Source organism: Acomys russatus, chromosome 9 (genome assembly GCF_903995435.1).
Source record: "Acomys russatus chromosome 9, mAcoRus1.1, whole genome shotgun sequence".
In the NCBI taxonomy this organism is placed as follows: Eukaryota; Metazoa; Chordata; class Mammalia; order Rodentia; family Muridae; genus Acomys; species Acomys russatus.
This window is the reverse complement of record NC_067145.1, coordinates 4,874,795-4,900,978: the sequence shown is the minus strand read 5'-3', so window position 1 is coordinate 4,900,978 and position 26,184 is coordinate 4,874,795. Positions and strand designations below refer to the sequence as shown.

At 44.6% G+C, this 26,184-nt stretch overlaps 1 protein-coding gene across 1 annotated transcript in view; it reads left to right on the top strand.

Moving 5' to 3' along the window:
• Window positions 1-26,184, top strand: part of Slc1a3 (solute carrier family 1 member 3) — an 80,299-nt gene that overhangs the window by 8,717 nt on the left and 45,398 nt on the right. Inside the window, exon 3 of the mRNA XM_051150943.1 lies at window positions 17,400-17,537. Within this exon, the coding sequence (XP_051006900.1) occupies window positions 17,400-17,537 (138 nt within the window). The remainder of the gene's footprint in view (window positions 1-17,399; window positions 17,538-26,184) is intronic.

Here is a 26,184-nt window from a genome sequence, read left to right as displayed (position 1 = left end):
AAGTCTTCTTGAGCAGAAACAGGGAGAATCCCCAGGCAGCTATTGTCATTGTCAGCGCACAGATGCTCCAGGGGAGGGAGCACCTGACAAGGAGGGGAGCTGCTGCCCCATTGCTCAGGTTGTTTTGAACCCGACTGAAGACCTGATGTTCTTAGATTATTGCTGCATTTTACTTTTCTCTGTTTTCCTCGCTGTTAATTCAGATATAGAGAAAACCGAACAAGCCATTTCTAATTTTTCTTTTGATTGGGTGATCAAATTGTTCAGAACAATTACCTACAGTAACAGTGCCTGCCATCTTCACAAGGTTACAGTTTATGCAGTGCCTGCTATCTGTAGCAGTGTAAACCACAGCCAGCCCACCCACCGCCTGGTTCTGCAGCTATGGCTATCTGGAATACAGCTCAGAAGCGCCGGCAACCTTCAGGTCCTGGTTACTGCCGTTGCCGTAGACACTTACCTGATGATTGAATACCAACCGCTTGGCTGCATATCTCCTCATCGCCTAAGTCAGAACTAATGTCTACTTCCGACCTGTACATTCCAATATTTTTTAAAATATTTATTTATTTATTTATTTATTATGTATACAGTGCTCTGCCTGCATGTACACCTGCAGGCCAGACGAGGTATCAGATCACATTGTAGATGGTTGTGAGCCACCATGTGGTTGCTGGGAATTGAACTCAGGACCTCTGGAGGAGCAGTCGGTGCCCTTAACCTCTGAGACATCTCTCCAGCCCCTACATTCCAGTATTTGAATCATGCTTTGCCTTTCTCTAAATTATTAGGATGTTTGGAACAGTGTTTATTTCCATGCCAACACTGACCACAGCAGGACCCTTCTCTTGGGCCTGATGATCTCCTACTCCTTTGAGCCAGTGTCTCCAATGAAACAAGCTTTATCTCCTGGTGACTCTTCAAAGGCCAGCATGCCTCTGGCCTTGTGTCTGACGATAGGCTGTTCCTATCCAGGGATTAAGGACACAGGAGAGGGAGCGCACTGCAGAAGCCAATTCAGCGCTCTGTCAAGGACCAGCTGCAGAGCACAGGGAGTCATTGTTTTTGTACTCATATAAACGAGATTTTAAAGGGTCCATTTGTGTAGGGGAGGCAGCCAGAGCTTAAGCGCCCTCTTTTCCAGTTGCACACTCCAGGTGTGAGAGTGAACTGTATTTATACAGCACGAGGATGCTATCATGCAGCAGGTATTTGGCCCGGCATCTGCGACGCTGCATTAGTGCCAGGAGATGAGGAAACACACCACGCATTTCAGGGCACCAAGTTTAGCCATTATGCTCATTAAGTATAAGAATTAGGAGTTTTGCCAGCTGTGCCGGTGCATAGGCAGGTAGATTGCTGTGAGTTCGAGGCCAGCCTGGTCTACAAAGCAAGTCCAGAACAGCCAAGGTTATACAGAGAAACTCTGTCTGGAAAAACACAAAAAGAAAAAGAAAAGAAAAAAAAGAAAGAAAGAAAGAAAAAGAATTATGAGTTTACATCAATGTTTAGAGCCATAGAAATTGCCCAGAGCTTATTTCCTAGGCCACATCTCTATGACTGATCAGAACATGATTGCTCAGGTCAGGGAAGAGCATGAGTCACTCAGATTTATACAGCACGCATGCCTTCCTTTCATATATGTAAATCATTTGGGGCTAGAAAAACATATACAATAAAAATGTATTCTCTTAGTTCTTAAAGTCCTGAAAAATATTATTTTAAAAAACTATTCACATACTAAAGAATAAAAAACAAATACTCGCCGGGCGTGGTGGCGCACGCCTTTAATCCCAGCACTTGGGAGGCAGAGGCAAGCGAATCACTGTGAGTTTGAGGCCAGCCTAGTCTACAGGGTGAGTCTAGGAGAGCCAGGGCTACACAGAGAAACCCTGTCTTGAAAAAGAAAAGAAAAGAAAAGAAAAAAATATTCAAGGAGTTTTAATGTAAAAAAAAAAAAGAGGGGAAAAGTGCCAAATAAGGAGGGTTAGGTGAGAAAGATACACCGCAGACAGGCTAAGGCACTCCCTCTTTTAGGTGTAGTGTATCTAAGACTTGAAAGTAAAATTAGAAGCAGCAAATTGAAAAGCACAATCAAGGTTTAAATTTCAAGGCTGAGTCCTGGTCTCTGGAGAAGCAACTCCATTTTCCTTCTCCCCAAGAGACATCTTCGGTTCTCCTGCTTAGGCTTCCGGGCCACAACTGCTGCCCTTCCCAGAGAAAGCACAGTGCTGTTAGTGAGAGAACCTCTTAAAGAAGAGGCTCAATTATCCCTAATGAGGGTAGAGATGGGCAGTCCCTGACCTTCTTGCTCAGAAAGGGTGGCCCGCGTTGTTCACCTTGCATCGCTTAAACCCATCGTTACTGCCAGAAGGAGAAACCCCAGGGATCCTGAGTTTGATGGGCTTGCTGCTGTTGGCAGCTCACTGATAGATATGAAAGACTGAAGTCTGTGGAGAGGTGGCCTGTGACCAGTGTCACCTCTGTTCTTGTCAAATGAATGTGAAAGTAAAGGCATCAAGACGGGACTTATGACTCTCCTAAGAGATGGCCTGTGACCAAAGTGGACCGTTTTTGTTGTTGCTGATTCATCTTTGCTTTCCTAGAGTTTCATTTTAGGTTTAAGGAAACTGAAACAACACTGTCAAAAAAACCCACCGCTACTTTATTCAAGTAAAACTCCTAACATTCTTAGCTCCATGGCTACAGTGCTTCTCAAAAGGTACTGGGTATGGGGAGCAGACCACCTGTGCTGGCTGAGGTGTTGGGGTGCGGGGTACCTCTATTCTAAGGGCTAAGTGAGTGAAGCAGCATGTGTGCCAACAATGACAACTGAATTCAGAGTTGTTCTAAATCTGTTCCCCATCGCCAGAAAAATAGAGCTGCTGGTCAGAGAGCCCCCCCGGGCCCCCCCCCCATACAAAGTGATAGCTAAAGGCCTTTCTCTCCGCTGTCCAGACTGAGGAGAGCTTCACTCAAGCTGCTTAAAGCAGAACTTCGGAGAAACCAACTCAGAATGAAAAGGCAACTTCTTAGAATAAATAAAAGACAATGTCGAAACAAATTCAATAAGATTTTTTTTTTTTGGTTTTTCGAGACAGGGTTTCTCTGTGTATCTGTGTAGCCTTGGCTGTCCTGGACTCACTTTGTAGACCAGGCTGGCCTCGAACTCACAGCGATCCGCCTGCCTCTGCCTCCCAAGTGCTGGAATTAAAGGCGTGCGCCACCACTCCCAGCAAGATTTATTTTTAGGTGAGAGTGTTGGTGGCTTAGCCATTTCATGTATGTCTTTATTTAGTCAACATAAAAACAAGAATACACTTATTCTTTTTTTTTTTTTTTTTTTGTATAATTCTTGAGTGATTTTTTTTCCCCTCTTGCACGCAAGTAATAGGATGGTATAAACACTTTGATTTCTTCCTATCTATGTCCCCCTATAACTTGGACGCTATTTCTTATTGACACAGAAGTTCTTCATTATCTCTAAACTACAGTGTCTTTAGGTACCATAATTTATTTAAGCAATTCCTAGCTGGTGGTGGACATTTGAGTTCTTTTAGCCTTTATATATCATGTGAAACAATGTGGTACATAACATTGTATTTGTTAAATAATGTATCATTATTTTATGCTGGTAAAATGGATCTGTGAGTTATATCCTTAGAAACAAGATCGATGAGTCTGAAGGGGTCTTGATAAGTACATATAATTTCTGTCCCGCAGAGGCTGTAGCAATCTGCTTCTCTGAATTGTAGGTCTTTGTTTTTGTTTTAAGTTCTTTGCTGCTACCACTGCCGGATTTAAGAAGTCTGTGTGGCTGCTGGCCAGGTAAGATAAGGAAACTACAGAACCTCTTTAAAAGAGAACACAATTTGGGGACTAAGGATTAAGCAAATTCTGGTATTCTGTCCTCTTCCAAAGTTTGAATTTACCTCAGACAAGGTGCCCAAAAGCTTTTCTTTGTACGAGTCATTCAACTTTTAAAGCACTTTCTTATCCCTCACCATCGGCAGTCTTCACACCAAACTAAAAGGCATGGGGCCGGGATTCGCTTTTTAATCTTTCTGCCTCAAACCTCTCTTCACTTTAGCAGTTCAGAAGCTGATATGTTGCCCAGAAAGGACATTAGAAATAAGAGAAAGGTAGGGATCAGACTCTAAAGGCTCTCTTTGGCCAGCCAGCTCTTAGATGAGCCATCCAGCCCATGAACAGACTCCCAGAATCCTTGCACTCATAGCCTGAGAATCTGACTGCAAGAGGGGCTCACTGAGTGTCAGAGAAGCTAAACTCCAGCAGTAGGCCTAAGCTATGCAATTTGTACTATGCAGAGCCACATGCAAAGTGAGCGGAGGCTCTGAAGCAACAGAAGTGGGTAGAAAGGGCTCGTTAACTGTACAAGCCTAGGACAGGGGTGCAATGGGGAACTAGAAATGTTTTCCTGTACCTCATTTTGAATTTCCACTCACTCAAAACAATGTCTTTTTCAAGAAAGGAAGTCAACAGATTCTGATGCTGTTTGCTGTGCTCTTTAGAGTAAAAATTACTTTTTGTTTGTGTGTTTGTTTTTTAACCACAATATGTTGCACAGGTTTAAAAAAAAAACCCTTCTGATTATTTGTAAATTAAATTTTCACTTTACACAGGGTGTTTCTTGGGATGGGGAGGGGGAAAGGTTGGGGTGATGCTGGGACTTGAACTCAGAGTCAGCATGTGTTTCCATTCCCAGAGAGCTGCGCCCCAACCTCACAGGGAGCTGTTAGAATGTTTTTAGGAAGAGAACTCGTGGCTTTTTTCAGAACTGAAAGGTCCTGCCACTGTCCTAATCGCCCCACGCACACTGGTGCCTGCACTCTGGTCATCCACCAGTCACCCTGAGCCGGTTCCTCTGCACTCTGAGGGTGAAGCGAGGCGGGGAGCAGGTATTTCCCACCTCAGTAACAGGAAATACCAAAGGATGTGGGGGAGAGCTGAGAGGTTGCCTTCAACCCAAAGAAGTGTCTAAAGGGGGAAATGCTGGAAGTTTGAATTGAAACAAAAGGCCAGGGACAAGGGCCCAGCAGAACTCTTAGGCAGGTAAATTCACCATCATGCCTTGACCTGTTTGTAAAAACCAGCTAGTGAGGGCTGGAGAGATGACTCCACAGTGTCTGTTCTTCCAGAGGTCCCGAGTTCAATTCCCAGCACCCACATGGTGCCTCGCGATCATCTATAATGGGATCTGATGCCATCTTCTGTTATACATGCAAACAGAACATTCATATAAAAATATTTTTTTAAAAAACAGCTAGAGAAAAGTGAAGCCCACCAGGTTCACCAGCTTGGCCTGAGCTTGGCTTATGGTCTCTCAAATAATCATTTACTGCAGTATTGATGTAAGAACTGGAAGAGAGGACTAAAGAGATGGCCCAGTGGTTAGGAGCACTGACTGCTCCTCAAGAGAACCTGATTCAGTTCCCAGCACCCACAAGGCATCTGTGCCTCCAGCTCCAGGAGATCTGATGCTCTCCTCTGCCCTCCACAGGCACCAGACACTCAAGTGGTACATACACATGCGTGTGTTATAATATATAATAAAGAGATGCCACACATAGGTGGAGGGAGAAAGAGAGACAGAGAGACAGAGGGACAGACAGAAGGAGAGAGAGTGCATGCACAAAGTAAGAGAGAGTGCACACACAAAGTAAGAGAGAGTGACAGAGAGACAGAGGGAAAAGGTAAGAGGGATAGCTGACCAGTCTTTTATCCTAGGCCCCTGGCAATGGTGGTGATGATGTCATGTTGCTAGGCAACCTAGAAGCAGGCTATTGGGATCAGCTTTGTGAACTAACAACATGCAGGCAAAATGCCTGTATATATAAAATTTAAAAATAAAACTGTAGCAGTCAAATTGATGAAGCATTTTTTTGCATGCATATGAAAGAGAGAGTTCATAAGAAGAGATAAGCTGAATTACAGTGAAATAGATCTAAGATTTATAATGCTTGGGCTTGCATGGCTCTTATAAACTCAGAATATTTAGCTGAAATTTGAAAGATCAAAAGGATCTTAGATAACACCTGTTCCAATCCACCTCATGTTGTAGATTTAAAAATAATAATGATAACTCTGGTGAGATTAAATGATTTGAAGACGTCCAGGGAAACAGAAAGCTCATTTTTACAGCCTTGCTTGCCACAACTCAAACACCTAATTCTTCCATGCCCCATCTCCTCATCAGGGAGAAATGATAAATCCTATGGCTTTCATGTGAGGGTTAAATCATTTGCAGATCGTATCTTGTAGCCTAACTTGCTGGTGCTTCAGGCCCCAAAGCCTCATCTCAGAATACATGCTCTTTCTACACAATTACACTGGTTCTCTGCCTGCCTGAAAACCTACCATGCAAGAGAATTAGGGTTCTGGACCATCATATGGGTCTTCGTTTGAGAATCTAAACACTTAGGTATATAAGGTTTCATAACTTATTCATGATCCGGATGTATAGCGCAGGGAGAAGTCACACAGAAGAGCTGGTCCTTGGGGTAGGGCTGTGCTCACAAAGGGTAGTAGGAAATAGGATTTCCCGGGACCACAGACCAAACAGATCCCTGCCTTCAGGCAGTGTGTCCCACACCATCAGCCAACAGAAAGTCGCTCTTGTTCTTCATTCAGTCACTCACTGAATAATATACACAACACCTATTATGGACCGAGAATTGTTCTAGAGACTACTATATGCCAGTGGACAAAACTAACACCTCAAAAAGCGCGTATAGTTTTAGGAAACAGAAAATAATAAATATGGTAAGCAGAGAGGAGCGTGGGTAAGAACTTCTGGAGTGAGTGAAGCTGGCTCAGGGGGAGCGAAGTAGAGAGGACTCGCTGTGACAGAGACACATAAGCTAAGCCTGGAAGGAGGTACAGTCTGTGACAATCTGGGGACAGTGCATTAGAAGCTCAAGGAGGCCAGCAGTGTCAGCCGCAGGGTGGAGGCACAGTCCACGCTGTCACCAGCAGAAGCTGAAGAGTTCACCTCGCTTTGGAGGACCTCAGCTCAGGTTAAAGCTGAGATTCAGGGCTTCGGCATAAAGCAGAGGTGGATGTCATTTAACCAGAAAGTTGTCAGGGAGAGAACACCAGGGGGCAAGCTTCCCAAAGGGGGCTCTGTAGTTTATTAAAGACATTTTGACATAGAGAAAGACTAAGACATACTCAAGTGTGGCTATAAACATCTTCTCTTCTTCCTTCTGTTTGTTCGGTTTTGGTTTTTATTGAGACAGAGTTTCTCTGTGTGACCTGGACTGTCCTGGAACTCCCTTTGTAGACCAGGCTGGCCTTGAACTCAAGAGATCTGCATGCCTCTGCCTCCCAAGTGCTGCCATTAAAGGTGTGTGACATCACTGCCCACCGAATATCGACGTTGTTTGTTTGTTTGTTTGTTTTTGTTTTTTGAGACAGGGTTTCTCTTGTAGTCACAGCTGTCCTGGACTTGCTTTGTAGACCAGGCTGGCCTAGAACTCACAGAAATCTGCCTACCTCCACCTCCCTGAGTGCTGCGATTAAAGGTGTGTACCACCAGGCCTGGCAGAATATCAACTACTTAAGGGAGAGACACCATCATGTATTTTAGCATTAGCCACTGTTTTTGGTGACTTTCGAGTTACATCTCAGAGTTGCTAAGACCCTCCTCCTTCTCTGTTTGATGAGAGAGGTTATAGGGTGGCTCGGGAAGTGCCTTGGGTGGGGTTGTAATCTGATGGAGTAAAGCCAAGAGCCACTAGACTTGCACAAGGGGTTTAGGGCAATGCTTTGTAAATGGAATTTCTGGAAGACTGTAGGTTTGTAGCATAGGAAAGGGAGAAGAGCCTTCAGGAAATGCCAGTCATGCTGGAACTCTCCATTCTTAGCTCTGACTCCAGGACGAGGGAATCTTCTCTCTTTCCATGTCCCCATAATTTTCCACCTTTCTAAACTTTCCTCACAAAAAAGCATACGGTGGGATCAATCCAAAGTGATGGGAGCCTGATGAAGGGGCAAAAGCAGAAGTGGAAGCAAGGGAGGGGAGGGGAGGTGGTGCCTTCTTGATGCTGTAGCTCCATCTATCTACTAGGTCTGATGCCAACAGAAGAAGGCATCAGTGGCATCCTTCTTGAAAGTGGTCCCTCTGTTATTAGGGAAGCTAAGTAGGAGCAGGAAAACCAGCAGTCCAGGCAAAGAGAAATGTGGAGTATTCACGCAGATAGAGTGAGAGTGAGTGTGTGTGTGTGTGTGTGTGTGTGTGTGTGTCTGTGTATGCATATATATGTGTGTGTAGATCGATTAATAGATGATATAGACATATATATGTCTGTGTATATATGTACATGAGTGTATATGTAATATATACTATGTATATTTTTATTATTTTTTAATCAAAACACAGATGCAGTTAAGGCCATGGAGGAAAGTAAAGGTATCCCAGCATCATTCCCTCACCATCAGGAGCTCATTGCCATCTGTAAAGCATTCTCTGGAGTGCTCTTACACACTAGAAGCAGTGTAGCAAGGAGGACCATGGGCATGTGCATGTCCGAGAAACCCGGACTGGGATATGTAACTGCCCAGGATTTGTTTCTATGCAACAGGACCCAACAAGGCAGATTTCCTTTGGGCGTTCTAGCTCCACCTGTCCTGTCTTGTCCCTTACTTTGGGGCATATATGCATTGGGAGGAAGGACACTAGAAGGCTTTACTCCACTCAATGCAAGAGTTTGTGGGTTAAAAAAGAACTTTAACAAAATGTTACTATTTCAAACACCAACATCCATCAAAAAGCTAAATGCGATGATTTGGTCCAAATCTTACTTTAATGGTGTCTCATACTCTCACTCTTAATTTTTGTCATTGTTGTGTTTTCCATGATTTTGTCAGTTGACATATTAGCGAGTTCTTAACACTTTTACCTTGTTGTGCACATTCAGCCTTAAAGAACAGCCCCATTTTGTCTGAGAAGGGAACCGATCTCAGCCTTCTGAGGAAGTGTTTGTGTGTACTTCGTGGGGGAAATGTTAAACACCTCATTTCAGTCTTTTCATAAGCAAGACCCACTCTTAAGTGAACATGCACCACTGTTCTAGGGATCCAACCACACAGTGGATTTTCACTACCTTAAACATGGCAGATAAGACACTTTCTAGATTCCAGACTCCTCTTAAAAAGACTTGAGCAAGAAAACTGGAAGACTGAAGACTGGGCACGAACACGGTGGCATCCGTGTTCATGTGTCACAGAGTGTGTTTTGGCTCTAGCAGTCTCTCTGACTTTCGTGGTCATTCTTGCAGATTAAGCAAGAGTAAAGATGTGTCCTTTTGCACTGACACTCTGGTGGCCACCACGAAGCTTTGTGTTGGCTCTGGAGCTATCAGCCAGTGTCTAAGTAAGTGTCCATGGATGGAGATCAGTTTCTCAGGGACTCAGCTGCTGGACAAAGGAAAGCCAGGTTACTGAGCTCCTTGCAAGACCTCCTCTGGCTGCCCCGCACTGGTGGATGGGCAGAGTGATGAGGGCTCTCAGAAACCTGCATCAGACTGTGTTTCCGAGAAGTGTTGGTTTCTCGGGTTTTTGTTTTGTTTTTATTGTTGGGATAAAAATAAAATCATAAAACAGAAAACCTTAACTACAGAGAGAGGGGGGAAAAGAGGGAGGGAAGGAGAGAGGGAGGGAGGGAGGTAGGGAGGAAGGGAGGGAGGGAGGGAGAGGCAGTTTTCCCATTCAGAGCATTTCCTTATGATTCGGTGCTGTTGCCGATGGCTTTGCTTAAGGAAGCTTCCCTCATGCTCACATGGTAAGAGAGTAAATAAAACACATTTTTCTTCAGTTTTCTGCTCTAAGCCTTTTTTGTTTCCTTAAGCAAAGCCATCAGCACCTTCCTCCCGCCTAAACACTAGAAGTAGAGTTAGTTGCCCTAACCAGTCTGATTGATTACTCGTAAGTGCTGTGTTTTGAAAGAAAACTAAAAGCCGCTCAAATATGGCCAGATTACGTAGGCTCCTTACTTCGGTCAGCAGAGTGACTTTGAGAGGCCAAGGACAGCACAGTGAGAGAGTGAGGCTGTGCAGTGGACAGCCTGGGTGCCATGGCCCCTTCAGCTGGTCGCTGAGGGCTTTAGGCAGACAGCTTGACCCTTTCTAATCCCACCGGAGCACCACTGTTGAGCAGCTGTGTGAGGTTAGGACTTGACACTGCCCTCTCAGTGCCTCTTGCTCTTTGAGATGTGTATAGTAATAGTTCCGGCCTCAACAGTATTTGGAGGCAATATGCTTGTGAGGCCTCGTCACCCACCAGATGATCGCTTTTGTTAAATCTGTGAACTTTGAAAGAGTCTGAGAGCCAAAGGGGATAGAGGACACCAAAAGAACAAAGATGGATGATAGATACATAATAGATAGATAAATAATAAATATATACATTATACATTCACATGTATTTATATATACAAACATGTGTATATCTATATCTATCACCTATATAAATATACACATATACATGTGTGTGTATATGTGTGTGTGTGTGTGTGTGTGTGTGTGTGTGTATGTGTGTATGTGTGTGTATAAACTAATCAAGGCACACATGAGCTCACAGAAACTGAAGCAACAAGGACAGCTCCAGGTCTTCTGTGTATACATTATATCTTTCAGCTTTAGTATTTTTGTGGAGTTCCTGGGTGTGCAAATGAGTGCGTCTCTGATTCTTGTGCCTCCTCTTGGGGCTCTTTTGCTTCTGTTGGGTTGCCTGACGCAGCCTCAATGTGACGGTTTATTGTTTTTTCTTATTATGTTTTATTTTGTCATGTTTGGTTGTTATCTCTTGTAAGCCTGGTTATTTCCTAATGAGAGATAGAAAGGAATCAATCGGTAGCGCAGGGGAGATGGGGAGGAACTGGATGAAACAGAGAAACAAAAACGTAACAAGGATCTATTGTATGAGAAGAGACTCTATTTTCTTTTTTTTAATTAATTTATTCTTGTTACATCTAAGTGTTTATCTCATCCCTTGTATCCTCCCATTCTTCCCTCCCTCTCATTTTCCCCTTATTCCCCTCCCCTATGACTGTTCCTGAGGGGGACTTCCTCCCCTGTATATGCTCATAGGGTATCAAGTCTCTTCTTGGTAACCTGCTGTCCTTCCTCTGAGTGCCACCAGGTCTCCCCCTCCAGGGGACATGGTCAAATGTGAGGCACCAGAGTACGTGAGAAAGTCATATCCCACTCTCTACTCAACTGTGGAGAATGTTCTGGCCATTGGCTAGATCTGGGTAGGGGTTTAAAGTTTACTGCCTGTATTGTCCTTGGCTGGTGCCTTAGTTTGAGAGGGACCCCTGGGCCCAAATCTGCCTATGTTCTACTTGTAGGTTTCTAGGACCCTCTGGATCCTTCTACTTTGCTATTCTCCCATGCTTCTCTCATCTAGAGTCCCAATAGGATGTCCTCCCCTCTGTCCCAGTTTCCTGGTAAGTGAAGGCTTTCGTGGGACATGCCCCTTGGGCTAGTATGCAGATATAAGTGAGTATATACCATTTGAGTCTTTCTGCTTCAGGGTTAGCTCACTCATTATGATCATTTCTAGCTCAATCCATTTATCCACAAATTTCGGGAATTCCTTGTTTTTAATAGCTAAGTAGTATTCCATAGTGTATATGTACCACAGTTTCTTTATCCATTCTTCTACTGATGGACGCTTAGGCTGTTTCCATGTTCTGGCTATTATGAATAAGGTTGCTATGAACATGGTTGAGCAAATTTTCTTGTTGTGTGCTGGATCATCTTCTGGGTATATTCCAAGGAGTGGAATAGCTGGGTCTTGAGGAAGCCCTATTCCCATTTTTCTGAGATAGCACCAGATAGATTTCCAAAGTGGCTGTACTAATTTGCATTCCCACCAGCAATGAAGGAGTATTCCTCTCTCCCACATCCTCGCCAGCATGTGGTGTTGCTTGAATTTTTGATCTTAGCCATTCTGATGGGTGTAAGATGGAATCTCAGAGTTGTTTTGATTTGCATTTCCCTGATGACTAAGGAGGTTGAGCATTTCTTTAAGTGTTTCTCAGCCATTTGATATTCCTCTGTTGAGAATTCTCTGTTTAGTTCCAAGCCCCATTTCTCAATTGGGTTGTTTGGTTTGGTGGTGTTTAATTTCTTGAGTTCTTTATATATTTTGGATATTAGACCTTTGTCAGATGGAGACTCTATTTTCAGTAAGGGGCGACTGGGAACTCTGAAACATTTTTTTGACTTAATGCCCCTCCCACTCATAATGCTTCCTAGTAATTAAAAAGAATACAGTGGAGGGGGAAATAAAAACAGGCTTGCTTCCTTCCTTTCTCCTTTTCTTCCTTTCTTCCTTCTTTTCTTCCTTCCTTTCTTTTATCCCTAAGGCCATTTCCCCTCCCTCCTCTCCTCCCAGCTCCTTCCACTTCCCCCTCTTTCCCCTTATCCCCCATCCACTCCTCCTCCATTTCTCTTCTGTAAAGGGCAGGCCTCCCAAGAGTACCAACCAGCCATGGCATATCAAGTTGTAAGACTAGGCACCTCCAGTAGGAGGCAGCTCAGTAGGAGGAAAGGGTCCCAAAGGCAGGCAACAGAGTTGGAGACAGCTCCTGTTCCCATTGTTAGGAGTCCCACACAAAGACCAAGCTCTACATCTGTAATGTGTACATGTGCAGAGGGCCTGGGTTCCTCCTGTGCAGGCTCCTTGGTTGGCGGTTCAGTCTCTGTGATGCCCTTTGCACCCAGGTTAGTTGATTCTGTAGGTTGTCTTGTAGTGTCCTTGTCCCCTCTGGCTCCTACAATCCTTCCTCTGCCTCCTCCACAAGATTCCCCAAGGTCCACCTAAGTTTGGCTGTGGGTCTATGTATCTGTTTCCATCAGTTGCTGGGTAAAGCCTCTCTGACGACAATTGGGCTAGACTAGACGGCCAGTGTATGCGTTTAGCAGACTACCATTAGGTCTCTGGCTATCCAGACTCTGAATCTTGGCCCTCCAGTCAGTGACAGGGGTGGGCTCCTTCTCATGGCATGGGTCTCAACCCATCCGGACCAGTTATTGCTTGGCCACTCCCACCATATCTGTGCCACCTTTACCCCAGCACCTTGTAAGCCAAAGATTTTGGTGGCTGAGTTTGTATCCCAATGCCTCCACTGGAAGTCTTGCACGGTTACAGGAGACAGCCAGTTCAGGTTCCCTCGTTGTTAGGGATTTTAGCGAGGGTCACTTCACCCTCACAGATTCCTGGGAGTTCCCATTGCCCTGGGTTTCTAGCTCATCCCGGAGATGTCCTCCCCACCCCCCCCCACTCCCAGTTCCGGTTGTCTCTCCCAGTACTCTCTTCCTCTATCCTTGCTGGACCAGATCCCTACTGTTCCCATACCCTCCTCCATCCACATCCTAACAATGCCCATGGCAGGGCTGTAACCAGATCTCAGGGCTCAGGAATTAGCATCTGAAAACACACTGCACAAGACTCCCCTCCAACATGTTTCCCCCCCCTCACAGTGAGATTCCTGAGTCTCCAGCCTGGGCCCTCCTTGTTACTTATCTTCTCTGGGTCTGTGGATGGTAGCATGGCTATCCTGCACCTTATGGTTAATATCCACTTATAAGTGAGTACATACCATGTTAAAGACAGACTTAGAGCCGGGCATGGTGGCACAGGCCCGTCTAATCCCAGCACTTGGGGAGGCAGAGACAGACAGATCTCTGTGAATTTGAAGCCAGCCTGGTCTACAAAGCGAGTCCAGGACAGCCAGGGCTACACAGAGAAACCCTGTCTCAAAAAACAAACAAACAAACAGACGGGTTTCATTTTATTTAATAAGATCATTTGGCAAGGTAAGCCCGGTGGCCTATGCCTGTGATCTTAGCACTTGGGAGGCTGAGATAGGAGGATCACAAGTTTCCTTGGTTACATAGTGAGTTCCAAACCAGACTGAGCTATCTAGCAACAAATACCAGTCTAAAAAAGAACTAATGAAAGAAAAAAAAAAATGGAATAAAGTGGGTGGAAGACCAGTGTTTCACAGGGCGCCAGGTGCTCCTGTGGCATCGTTGGGCTATCCAGCATTACCGAAGGCTATGAGCAACATGGCACTTAGCAATGCCGAGAACCTGGGGCATAAGTTTGTCTGAAACTACCCTCAGATCCAGGCTACAACGATACATTTGCACTGGAGAGACTCTCACCGACATAGTAGGAAAAGCACTGGCTTGTGTTTGCAGACTTCCAGGTCAGCCACTGTCAGCCTTTTAAGCTCAGGCAAGTTAACTGACTTCTTAGCATCTGTTTATTACTTTTTAAGATAGACATGATAATATCTACCTACTAAAGGGACGGTGAGAACTAAAGACTACCATTAACACATAATAAGGGCTCAATAAACATCCCCCCCCTTCCCCAATGTAAGTGTCTCTTTCCCAACAGTAGGGATGACTCACTTGGCAAAGCAGGGAGAAGAAACAAAACATAAACCAGGGCAAAACCGATCACAGCGTGTCCGCAGTCTGCTTCTGTCCCACGCAAACTGATCACAGTGTGTCTGCAGTCAGCTTCCGTCCCACGCAACTCAACTCTTTAACGAATTAGTCCCGATGCCATTACCTTACAAAAGAATGCCGCGTCACCTCTGCTGTTCCCAGCACAAAGGAGCTTTTAGATCAGACTGCAGGGCTAAGGTTGCAGTTCACTGCGCAAACTTAGCATGTGTGAGGCCCCAGTCCAATCCCCAACCTCGAGGAGAAGGAAGAGGGTTTTAAAAATGAGATTTTAAAAAGGCCTCGTATCACAGAGGCAATTGTACATCCATATTTGCTGTACTATCTATCCAACAACAGATGAATAATGAAAACATAGTATATATATATACATACATACAATGGGATTATATTCATCTGTAAAGAAAAATGAAATTATATTTTTGGAAAATGAATGGAAATGAATTATTATGGGTTTTTGTTTTGTTTTGTTTCTTTTTATTTTTGTTTTTGTTTTGAGACAGGGTTTCTCTGTGTATCCTTGGCTGTCCTGGAGCTTTAAAGGCCAGGCTGGCTTCGAACTCACAGAGATCCTTCTGCCTCTGCCTTCCTGAGTGCTGGGATTATTGGCATGCACAACTGCACCCAGAGAAATTATTATATTGAGTGCAATAAGCCATATTCATAAAGAAAAATTCCATGTTTTTCTCTTAATATGTGAAATTGAAGTGTGTGTGTGTTTGTGTGTGCGTGTGCACATGTGTGTGTGTTTGTGTGTGTTTACAGGGTGAGTCTAGAGGTCATGAAACTAGAAAAGGGATCAGGAGAGGAAGGAAGAGATCCTCAGAGTCCAGAAGGAAGAGGAGAAGGAAACGGGATACATATATCAGGAAACAGGTGGTGAGACGTGAGGGAAGCAGGGAACTGGCCGGAGCAGGGCTGAGGGCTCAGAGCAAGTAGAGGAGGAAATGGGACTATGTGTGAAAATGCCAAGCTGAGCCTGTTGCTTTCTTTGAATGCTAACCCATAAAGCAACCAAGGCACACTCTTGAGGAGCAGGTGTCCAGGCTGCACCACCCAGCACGACAGTTGGTTGGCTGGAAGGAGACACGTGGAACATCACCTCTGAAGCACGCCTCCCTGCTTGTCCTGGTGCTCTGCTCAATATGTAGTGGAGAACGAAGGGCCTTTGTCAGTTGCATACTGACCATATGAGAAATTATGTGCCAGAATATTCTGGAAATAAGCTCACTCTGAACCACGAACAGTGTTTGTAATGAGAGGCAGAAAGTGTTAGAGATGGGGCAAGACGTGAGACCTGATTGGAAACACCCTGGGCTTAAGTCCTGGCTCTGCCTGGACATATATAGACTTTGGACAAATATTACATTGACTGTGATCAGCTTTCCTTGTGAAATGACATCTGCATCCTAGGGTTGTTGTGAGAATTAAATCGGTAACAGGAATAAAAGCACTGACAACAATGCCTGGCGTTTGGAGCTCAGGGGGCGTCTGTTCCTTCCTTTTTATGCAAGTGGTAGAAGCAATGCAGGCAGCTTTTCTCCCAGCTCTCTGTGATTTCCAAGTCTCTCTTCCTCTCTCGCCCATGACTCTTACGTTTCAGCAAACTGTAAAGTATTTTCCTGAAGATTGGAGACCCGGGTCAACTGGATTTTCTAGTGGCATATGCTGAAGTACTTTTTATTGCAACATCACAGCCAAAGTTAGAGAATGGGCAGTCTTGGTTGCTGAGACCCAAGAACTGAAATTGGAGTTGCAGTGGCGGTTGAAATGAACTTTGTGTTCCATTTCATAAGACAGAGAAGCCATTTCATAAGAAATTGGGAAAGTTTAATTTCTGTAAGGACTTCTTGCATTCCTAGGAAAACCTTGGGTTCACTCCTCCCCATTCCTACCCTTGACCTCTGGCTTTAAACACACACACACACACACACACACACACACACACACACACAAATACTCAGTATTAGGTATTTTATTTTCTCTCTAATTTACTCAGGTTTTTAAAAAAGTGAAATTGCAATGCAAGGCAAATGTTTGAAACTATTTATAATATTGGAATGATTAAAGTTTGGGGGCAAGAAAAGCAAGAAGGAGAATGAAAAGAGGGAATAAATGTATCCGACACTCGTCAACCTGTGTCATGCATCATCTAGTTTATATATAAATATATTATCCCAAAAGAATATTTAGAAGTTTCCAGACCAAAGGAAAGCTAAGGAAGGAATTACTTTCTTTTCTCTATACTCACCCCTCATTGAGCAGGATTTTTTTTTCTCATTTTGAAGTCTTCTCTTGCCAACAACTAGCAAGCCTATACAATATAGTTGCCAAGGCACTGTCAAGACCATTAACAAGAGAGAGAAAATGTGGTGTGTACAGACAGGGAGATGGAGAAACAGATTAACAATGTGAGCACCAGGGTTTTTAATTAGAAAGTCCCATTGTTTCTGTAAGTGGTTACGCTAGCAGTTCTGCCATCTGTCCTTGTGGCACTTTCTCTTGAGGCCTTTTCCCTCCACAGCTCCTTGTTGGGGACCGTTTGATATGTCTCAAGGTTATACCTCGAGTCTTCATACGTACACCAAGTTGGGTCGAAATGGTTTTCACTGCACCCGAGTTAGACAAAGACATTTTTCATTTATTCAGCTCAGATCTGCTTCTTTCTGCAACTGCTACTTGAAGGCCTGGACTCAACAAAGCCTTCCACATAATGACTGCATAGACAGATCCATCCCTTGCTCCCAACACTGTGTAAATATTTGCTGCTTAAATAAATTAACTCTTGTCAGACTTGAATAACCACCAGCCAGATGCTTGCCCACTTTTCAGAGGTTGTTGCCTTAGTTTTTAAAAGACTCAATTGTCATTTTTCTTTCTTTTCTCTCCCTTCAGGTACAATCCTTGGATTTGCCCTCCGACCATATAAAATGAGCTACCGGGAAGTCAAATACTTCTCCTTTCCTGGAGAGCTTTTGATGAGGATGCTGCAGATGCTGGTTCTGCCTCTGATCATCTCCAGTCTGGTCACAGGTACTTGTCATATACGGCTTCCGCTGTGTGTTTTGTTTTTGGTTTGGTTTGTTGTTGTTGTTGTTGTTGTCGTTGTCTTAAGTGTGCTTACTGCTAAAGAATGCTTAGAAAATCCAATGCTTTAGGTTTCTGCTGGATGCATGCTCTGTTCTAGAAAAATAAATAAATAAATAAATAAATAAATGAACAAATAAGAAAAAGTCCCTTCTTCAATGGCAAGGAGGCTTCACTAACGCATGAATGATTATGACTCCGGTATTTTTTTACTGATCACAAGAGGAAATGAATTTAAACAGCCACGTAACCTGGTCTGCCTCTCCATGAAAGGAGGTGCCCTGATAAACACCACACCAACAGCCTCTTCTCTGACCACATGATGTAGTTGACAACAGCGTACAACAGGTCTGTTTTCTCACCCTCTTATCCCACCCAGATAACATCTGGTTGGACAGCCTATTAGCTATTGATGCCAGAATGCTTGTTCTCAGAGCCGCCAGGACATGAGCGGGAGCCTTCTTGGAAGCCTCATCAAGAGGTAATGCCTGCAACACACTCACCAACTCCGCTGCCACCAACACTTGTCTTTTCCTGGTGTACCCGCATGATTTTGTTTCCTTCTCTAGTTTCCCCGCCCACCCCCATTGCCTTTTATGCTGGTGGGAGAACGGGGAGGGGGTGGGAGATATCCCCATTGGCTACTCGACCCATGGACACTCTTGAGTTTTAACCAGTGGAAGCTTCGCAGGATTGGATCTCTTTACTGTGACAGTGAGGCCTCCGCTTATTCCTGCACGGGTACAGGTGGAGGAGTCATTAGTTATGTGGTTGACGGATATAGACAGGGGCAAGAAGCAGTGGGGGGAAATGTTACGGGAAATTCCTTTCTGCCCCCTCTTCTCTTTCCCCACAGCACATCCTCTGACTTGGAGAATTTCCATAGACACTGCCCCGGCAGGACGGTTTCCGGGTTTGTAGCTAAAGCCCCAGACCCTGGCCTCTTTTTCTGCCTGTGGTCACTGTCATTGGGCAGGCCAATTCACCTCTGCGTGAGCTATGTCTCTCCGCCTTGCGCCACGAGTGTTCAAAGAGAGTTAGACTCTTGCCGACTTTCTGTGTAACAAGAACCTCCTAGAGCAACTCAAAGGCCATGGGGCAGTGTTCTGACTACTACATGCCTTCGAGGGCTGGCCATTACATGCACAGAAACTATGTCAGATGGCTCCTCGCTGCCTTGCAGATCTGTGCCAGCTTCCACTTGTCTAAGGCCTTAAACAAGTAATGGCATGTACGCCAGCTCCGAGTGGAGGATAAACCACCCACAAACCAGTCTTCTTGCCCTTTGGGGGTACCTCTTTATGAAACTGGACTGGTCAGTTGCTCACCAGGGGTAATTATAGACGCTACAATCCTTACCACAGAAGCTGCATTAAATGTTGGCGTGGGGTACATTTTCATTTTGTTAACTATTTTTCTCAAAAGGGAAATCTTTGCAGAAGCCACTTACAGGTCAGAGCCCATCCAACATTTTATTGAGTGAAACACAGAACCCTCTGCATCACCCTCAGCAGCTAACTTCTAGGCTGAGAACCTGCTGCACCTCTGGACACCCTCTCATGGGTCCTGGATTCTTTTCTGCTGTCTCTTCTATAGTGGAATCTGTTTCAATTTTTTCACAATTGTACTAAAAACTTTCCCTCCCCCTGGGGAGGCGGGGCATACACAGAGAAACCCCTTGTACAACACAGCTAGAAAAAGCATTGCTTCCCTTTAGAAACAGCCCTAGTTGACCTCTCCCCTGAAGTGGAATTTTCTGGTGTTTTAAATACTTAATAACCAAGTTTATTTAAGGAACAAAAGCTTTGGTTGAATAAATTTTCAGAAAAAAAAATTACTCTGATTTGATCCCTTTCAATGGTTAAAAAGAAAGTTTTGGTCAAACTTTGGAGAAATTAGCAACACTTATAATATGGCTGTTAAAAACACCAAACAAAACAACCACAACAGAAAGTTACAGGCAACCAATATTAAATGAGTGTATAACACAACCTAGTTGCAAGTTGGGAGTGCTGTCACATGGGGTCATTAAGAGAATTTTATTTTTCATTCAGGACTGGATCAAGGCAGGGGGCCTGAGGGCAGAGTTTAGCTGAGCCAAACATGTTTTTTTGTTGTTGTTGTTTGTTTGTTTGTTTTTTTACTGTGCTTGTCTCCAAGGAGTAATCCCCAAGCTACATGGTAATTTAGATACTTACGATCGATTAAAATGACTTTTCCATTGTGGTTTTAAATACAAAACACTTTGAAAGTGGGAGTGTAGAGGAGGAAATGTTTGCAAATCACACAGACCTCTAGAAGGTCCCTGGGAGGACTGGGAGATGTCACCGAGGAAAGATGTCACCCTGGGAGGTGACAGTGCGAGGTTCCATTATTCAAGAATGAAAAAAGCAACCCCGAAAGCTTGCAGCCATCAAGTGGGGGACGTGAACATATGAAGATGCCCTTTCAAGCTACTTTTTGCTTTCCCACTTTTGATAGTCATGGATACAGAGAAATATTTTTCTTCAACAGGAGAAAGAACAGGGCTAAGTGAGGTGATTAAGAGGACAGTGACGGCACTGCAGAATAATGTGGACAAAAGTGGGGCAAGGAGGCTGTTGAGACATAAGAAATACAAAATTAACCCCTTTCAACCAGTTGCTACTATATGCATCCACAGCAGCAAAATGTGACCTTTTTTTTTTTTCCCAATAGAATTTAGTTATCCAGTGTTTTAAGAGAACATCTATGAGGCTTTTACTGGTTTTCATATTACCTGACTCACCAGTGAGAATCCTAAGTGAAACACAGCTTACCTCCCGTGGAATGAGCAGCTGGGCACCATGTTCATTGCTGTTTAAATGTGACTGGGAAGGCTCACCCCTCCATCTTCTGAGTATGGCTATATTGTGTCGTAGCTGCTTAGTAATTCTATGTTTAACATCATAGTAAGAAGTCAGAGATCATGCCGCCATACAATAACTTCTTCTCCTATGGAAAAATGCTTTTCAACCTTAGCTCTCTCAAGTTCAAAAGCCGTGGAGTCCATGCAGATAGAAATTAAGTTGAATAAAATCATTATTGTATTTAGTTTTAAAAGATTCTAGGGAATATACTATAACACTTAGAAGCATGAAAGTCATGCTTTTTTAAAAAAATTTATTTGGTTGATTGGTTGGTTGGTTGGTTGGTTGATTGGTTGGTTGGTGGGTTGGTTGGTTGGTTGGTTGGTTGATAGGCTGTTGTGGTACTAGTAATCAAAGTTAATGCCAAGCAAATGTTCTACCACTAAGCAACATTCTCAGACTAACGCAAGGAGATCTGAAACACGCTTTTGTACTTGAAACATTAGTGATTGTGAGCTGAGGCCTTAGACTTCCCTAAGTCATGTTCTTGTCCTGAGTTGAAATCCAGTCTTCCCAAGCATCCCTGGTGTGTGTTAGCATTCCAGAAGCTTCAGGGAGAATCTGGGAGGAAGCCCAATGGCTACATTTGTACTCAAGTACCTTTTTTTTTCTTTTCTTGAACAAGAAGAATATGTCTGTGCCAACACACCACACAATAAAACAAGGATTTGGCACCAATTTCTATTGGTTTGGTCAGGATAAGCAGCCAAACTAGCTATTTCATGCCAGAAATATGAGTTGGTTTGGCTGGCTTAGCCTGATTTAATGCACAGGATAATAATTAAATGCCATGTCTAGTTATATTGAGTGGACTTAACTAGCCTCACTTCTGGATCTTTTTCAAAAAGTGGTGCTTTCTTGGGTTTTTGTTCTAAGTGTGCCTTTTCCTGCACTCACTCGCCACGCAGCAAAGCTTTACTGTCAACCCCAGTTTTCTGGAAGGGAAACACTTTTGGTAGTCTCTGCAGAGTGGGGCACACTCTAAGTGAAAGGCACATGAGGCACATTTTTGAAAGCAGCAGTTTAAAACCTATGTTGGGACGTACGGCAATAGATGAAGCTCATCTTGTTACGTTCATTCATTCATCATTCATTCATTCACTCACAGCTATATTCTGTGTCAGATACTAGGCTAGGCATTGGGGATACCTAAACACAAATGAAAAGTCCCTAAGTAAATGTACATATTGTATATACTGTGTACAGTGTGTACACCTCCTCAGACAGAGGGAGGCTCCCCAAATTCCTCAGCTCATTACAATACAACACACACATGCAAATTCTCAGAAAACCAATTTCACTGGTTCTCTCCAAGACTAAAAAGAAAGAAACCATTTAAGTTGATTCTTTAAAAAAAATTTTTTTGTCAATTTCATCTTTGTATACAATGTATTTAGATCACTTCCACCCTCCTTTCCCCTCGGTTCAGTCTTGAGAACATGATTTGGAGTCTGAGTTTCTGCATCTGAGGCATCTCCTTCCTGACGTGAACTAGTCCAGTGTTTACCACAGAGATGTCATTGCCCCTACGCATTCCTTCAAGTCAATACAGTTTTTACATGGCTTCAAATCACTACTGATAAAGGAGCCATCCTGTCTTTTGTGAGCCCCTCACTGTCATATTTTCAGAAGGAAAAGAGATAATTAGCCAATGTCCATAAGAAGTATAGTCTGGCCCTGAGGGCTTTCTCTTTCCTCAAACCCAAAGAACGGAAAGGTTTGAAGGAACAGCTTTCTCACCTGCTGTGTGGTTTCACATCAGTGAGGAAATCTTTTCTCTCCCTGCAGAACCCTCACTTAGCCCTCATTGGGAAACCCTGGTGTTGTTCACCCATGCCTACAGTTTCCCTTCCAAATGGTTGTCCAGCCTCAGCCCAGACACTTCCAGGAACAGGAGATCCTTGGAACTCACTTGTACTTGTAAAACTAATGGTTCTTTTGTACCCAGAATAAAACAAGCAAAGATTTAAGAAACCAGGAAAACAAAACACCCACTTGCCTGTAATTCCCTGCCCCCTATGACAAGCTCTCTTGTGGTCAAATATTACTTAGACATTTTCCTTTCAAATGCATAGACCAACGAATCCTGCGGGGAGTAAGAACTGACAATGCACAAAGCCAACAAGCTGGAATTGCCAGCAAAGGATTCTTCTAGTGGAGAAAACAATGAAAAGGAAAGCAGTAAGTGATTTGCCTCAAATTGTGGCACTCTGGCTTCAGAAAAATGACAGCTACAACCAAAGCAAACTTTAATTTTGTCATTTAACACAAGGGATCAAAACCAAAAACCTGAGCTACACAGTTCTTAATTCTTGGGCTTTTGAAACATTGAGTGCTTGCAAAAATGAGAGCCAGGGTCAGTTAAGGGAAATTTAATATTTTGAACTATTCGTTTGCCAAGCGTCTGGTGTGTCTCTAAGGCCAATTTGAACACTCTGGGCATTTACGGACAAGAATTCAGGCAGGCTACTCATTTCCATTAGATGGAATAAAAGACACCACTCTAAAGACAATGTACGTTGTGGGCTCGGTGTGAGGGTTCAGCCTGGCCCCTGGGATGTGCTCAGCTAGCGGTAGCTGTTGACAGTAAGAGCAGCAACAGCAAGAACCATATGCTCATTGCATATATGAAAACTCCACAAGTTCCAAGAACTCAAGCTTGCAGGCTTGTAATTACGGCTGCAGCTTCCACAGGCCTCCTTTGTCCATGACCCTTGCAGTGACCACTCTCTTCGTAAAGTAAATTAAATAACCCGTCAAGTCAATCCAGAAACAGCACAGGGCCACAGAGAATTCCTTCCCTCACCACTGGAGGCGATTGGTTTCTGCCCTGCAGCATGCGATTCGATTTCCTTGATCACAGCTGCATAATTCTAAATATTATCATTGGTTATACAACTTCCCAGTCTTCCTGAGGAACTCATGCTGTGCCCAGCCCCCTGATTCCACTGGGATGTGAATACCACCACCCTTAGGAGCAGAGTCTTCCTGGCTCACCTCTTGGGGCAAACCCAGCTTCTACCTTAACATTCAAACCCAACTCATGGAGACCTGGAAGGAGCTCGCCATAAAGGCGCTTCATGTGAGTCCCGCAGGCTGTTCCTGTGTGTCTCCTGAAAGCTCTTCACAGATGTAGGAAAGAAAGCTGAGCAGTGCCTATCTGGAGGGGGAGGTCCTCAGATAAGAGGATGGCATCCAAGGCAAAAGGCAACCTCCTGACTTCTTGCATCAGGTAGAAAGGAATAAGGGTGATGTTCTTGCCCGTGAGTTTAGGTAGAGGTGAGGTATAGACGGTAGCTGAAAGCTGGTTGTCACAGAAACGATTTTTCCACTATGAGAATTTCCCTCAGTAAGCAGTTGCTGCATCTTTGTATATGCCAGATGTTATATCAGGATCTACAGATACCCAAGTGGAGAAGGCAAGGTCCCGTCCCCCGGAACTCTTAGTCTGGTTTGTGGAACTTAGTTCACAGCTGGGATGTGGAGGGTGATAGTGACCCCAGTGGGGGACATTGTGGAGGAGGCACAGTGCTACCAACTCTCTTTTTCCTCTCTAGCACTCAGCTTTCCCCACCAGCAAATAGTTCTGAGTAGGGAAAAGGGCTTGCTCTGTTGGTTACCTGAGTCACTCACTATCAAATGCAACGAGAGCCAGGGCTGGCGCCCTGTGAGTCCTGAAGAAGAAGGAGTTTGGAGTCCCACCAAAAGTCACCATGGGAAATGTGGCTTCACGGACAGGAAGTCAGGGAGAAGGGGGTCCCGATGAGGTTTCAACGACAGAAACTGTCCCTTTCACAGAGGAGGTAGGAGATGGGAACCCTTGAGCTAAAAAGGGACTAGAGACAATGTTGGCTGTCTTACTTGGAGAGGCAGTCCACCAACCCAGCACCATGGGAGGGGCTGTCCAGCTTCTGCTCGTGTTCTGGGTCCTGGGTGAAGCTTGCTTCTGTCAAACGCTGCCTGCTGACTCTAACTGTGCCATGTGGAGAGTAGAGAGGAGTTTTCACATGGTGTCTCTTGGGTACCTGAGCCTCTGAAAGGTGTCCCAGCACTTCTGATGGGTCTGCCTCCCCCCTCCCGTGTCCTCCACCCTCCTGCCCACCTCCCACACCCGGCGTACCCAGAATTGACCCTGCTGCTCCAACTGCTGGGTGACACAGTGGGGACAGTGATCTGGCCCACTTCCAACAGCCTAGTCAGTCCCACAAAACTGGATGATGCGGAAAGATTTTTTTTCATGATGAAACTGAAACAATTCTTCATTTGAAAACCTAGAGGCCAGAGGCTGAATGTTCAGAGTGGGATGCTGTGTGAGTTGGAAATTCCTGTCTGTGATCTTAAGTAATGCCAAGTTATCCTGTGGCTCAGGTCATTTCCGGTTTAGAAAACATTGTTGAATTCGTACATGCCTCCTATTTTCCTCTAAGAAACACATGTCTCCTGAGACATGCAATCCATGTGGGTCTGTGGATACATGAGGAAGAGAAGACTCTGGGCAGTTGATGCTGTGACAGTTCTAGAGCAAATATGAGCAGACTGAACCCTGTCGTAGAGCTCTGTGCTTGAGCCCTGAATGTAGTGGTAGAGACAAAGAGGGCAGGATGTTCCTAAGTGAGACATCATGTGTTAGTCGCGACTGTCCAGCAGAAACACCACCAAAGTGACTATGTAGTAAAGCCGACTTGTTGGGTTGGCTTATACAAGAGGGTCCAAGTAGTCCAACGATGGCATCTCATACCTGAGAGGCCAAAAAGCCAGTAGTTGGCCTGTCTGTGAGCCTGGGTGCCTCAGGAGTCCCAATCTGGAATCTTCCTGGAGAGCCAGTGGTCTTCAGTCCATTTGAAAGCATGGTGAAGCCTGTCCTGGTACCAGCAAAGGAATCAGAAGTGTCAGTAACAGATAGACTGGGGTGCGGAGGGAAAAGCTAAGCGAGCAAAAAGCAAAAGGTTTTTTTCTCCAGTGTCCTTTTGTCTGGGCAGCCATCAGAAGGTGACACCCACATTAGGGTAGGACTTTCTATATCCATTATGGCAGTCAAGAAAATCTCCCACAGGCATGTCAACAGTCAACCCATGTACACAATCTCTGGATGAGGCTCTTGCCAGATGGTTCTGAGTTGTATCATGTGGCTGAGAAAAGCAGCCATCATAACTGTCGTAGGGCCTCTGGGTCTTCTCGCCATCTGAGCTCACCATCTGAGAAGGCTGACTGTCCCATGCAGATCTGTCTCACCATCTGGAGGTGACACTCAGCCACAAACCCCTCTTCCCGTAAGAGTCCTTCAATTGATTGGTTCAAAATGGAGCCCCGAAATTGGTGGTTTCTTAATAGTTAGTTCTCAGGTGGTGCTCCTGTGGACTCAGGGTGGAGAGCTACCGTGTTATAGCTTCTCTAGAATTGTCCTCTGGTTTCTAGGGCTGGGGTCCCCAGTGTGGCCATTCAGTTCCAGCCCTAATTAGTTCAGCTACTCCCTCTTCCAGGAAGCCATTTTGGCTTCCAGTGACCTCCACCCTAGCAGAGTTCCTAGTTGCCAGAGGCACAGCTTCGTTCTGTTTCACAGTTACCATAGCACCATCTGCCTCCTCTTCTCAACAGAAATGTCAGGAGAGTGCTGTGTCTTTGCCCGGTATGTTCTCCGCACTGCCTAAAGATTGATTACTTGGCAAGGCAAACAAGACCCTTGACAGACTTCACGAGCCACTGTG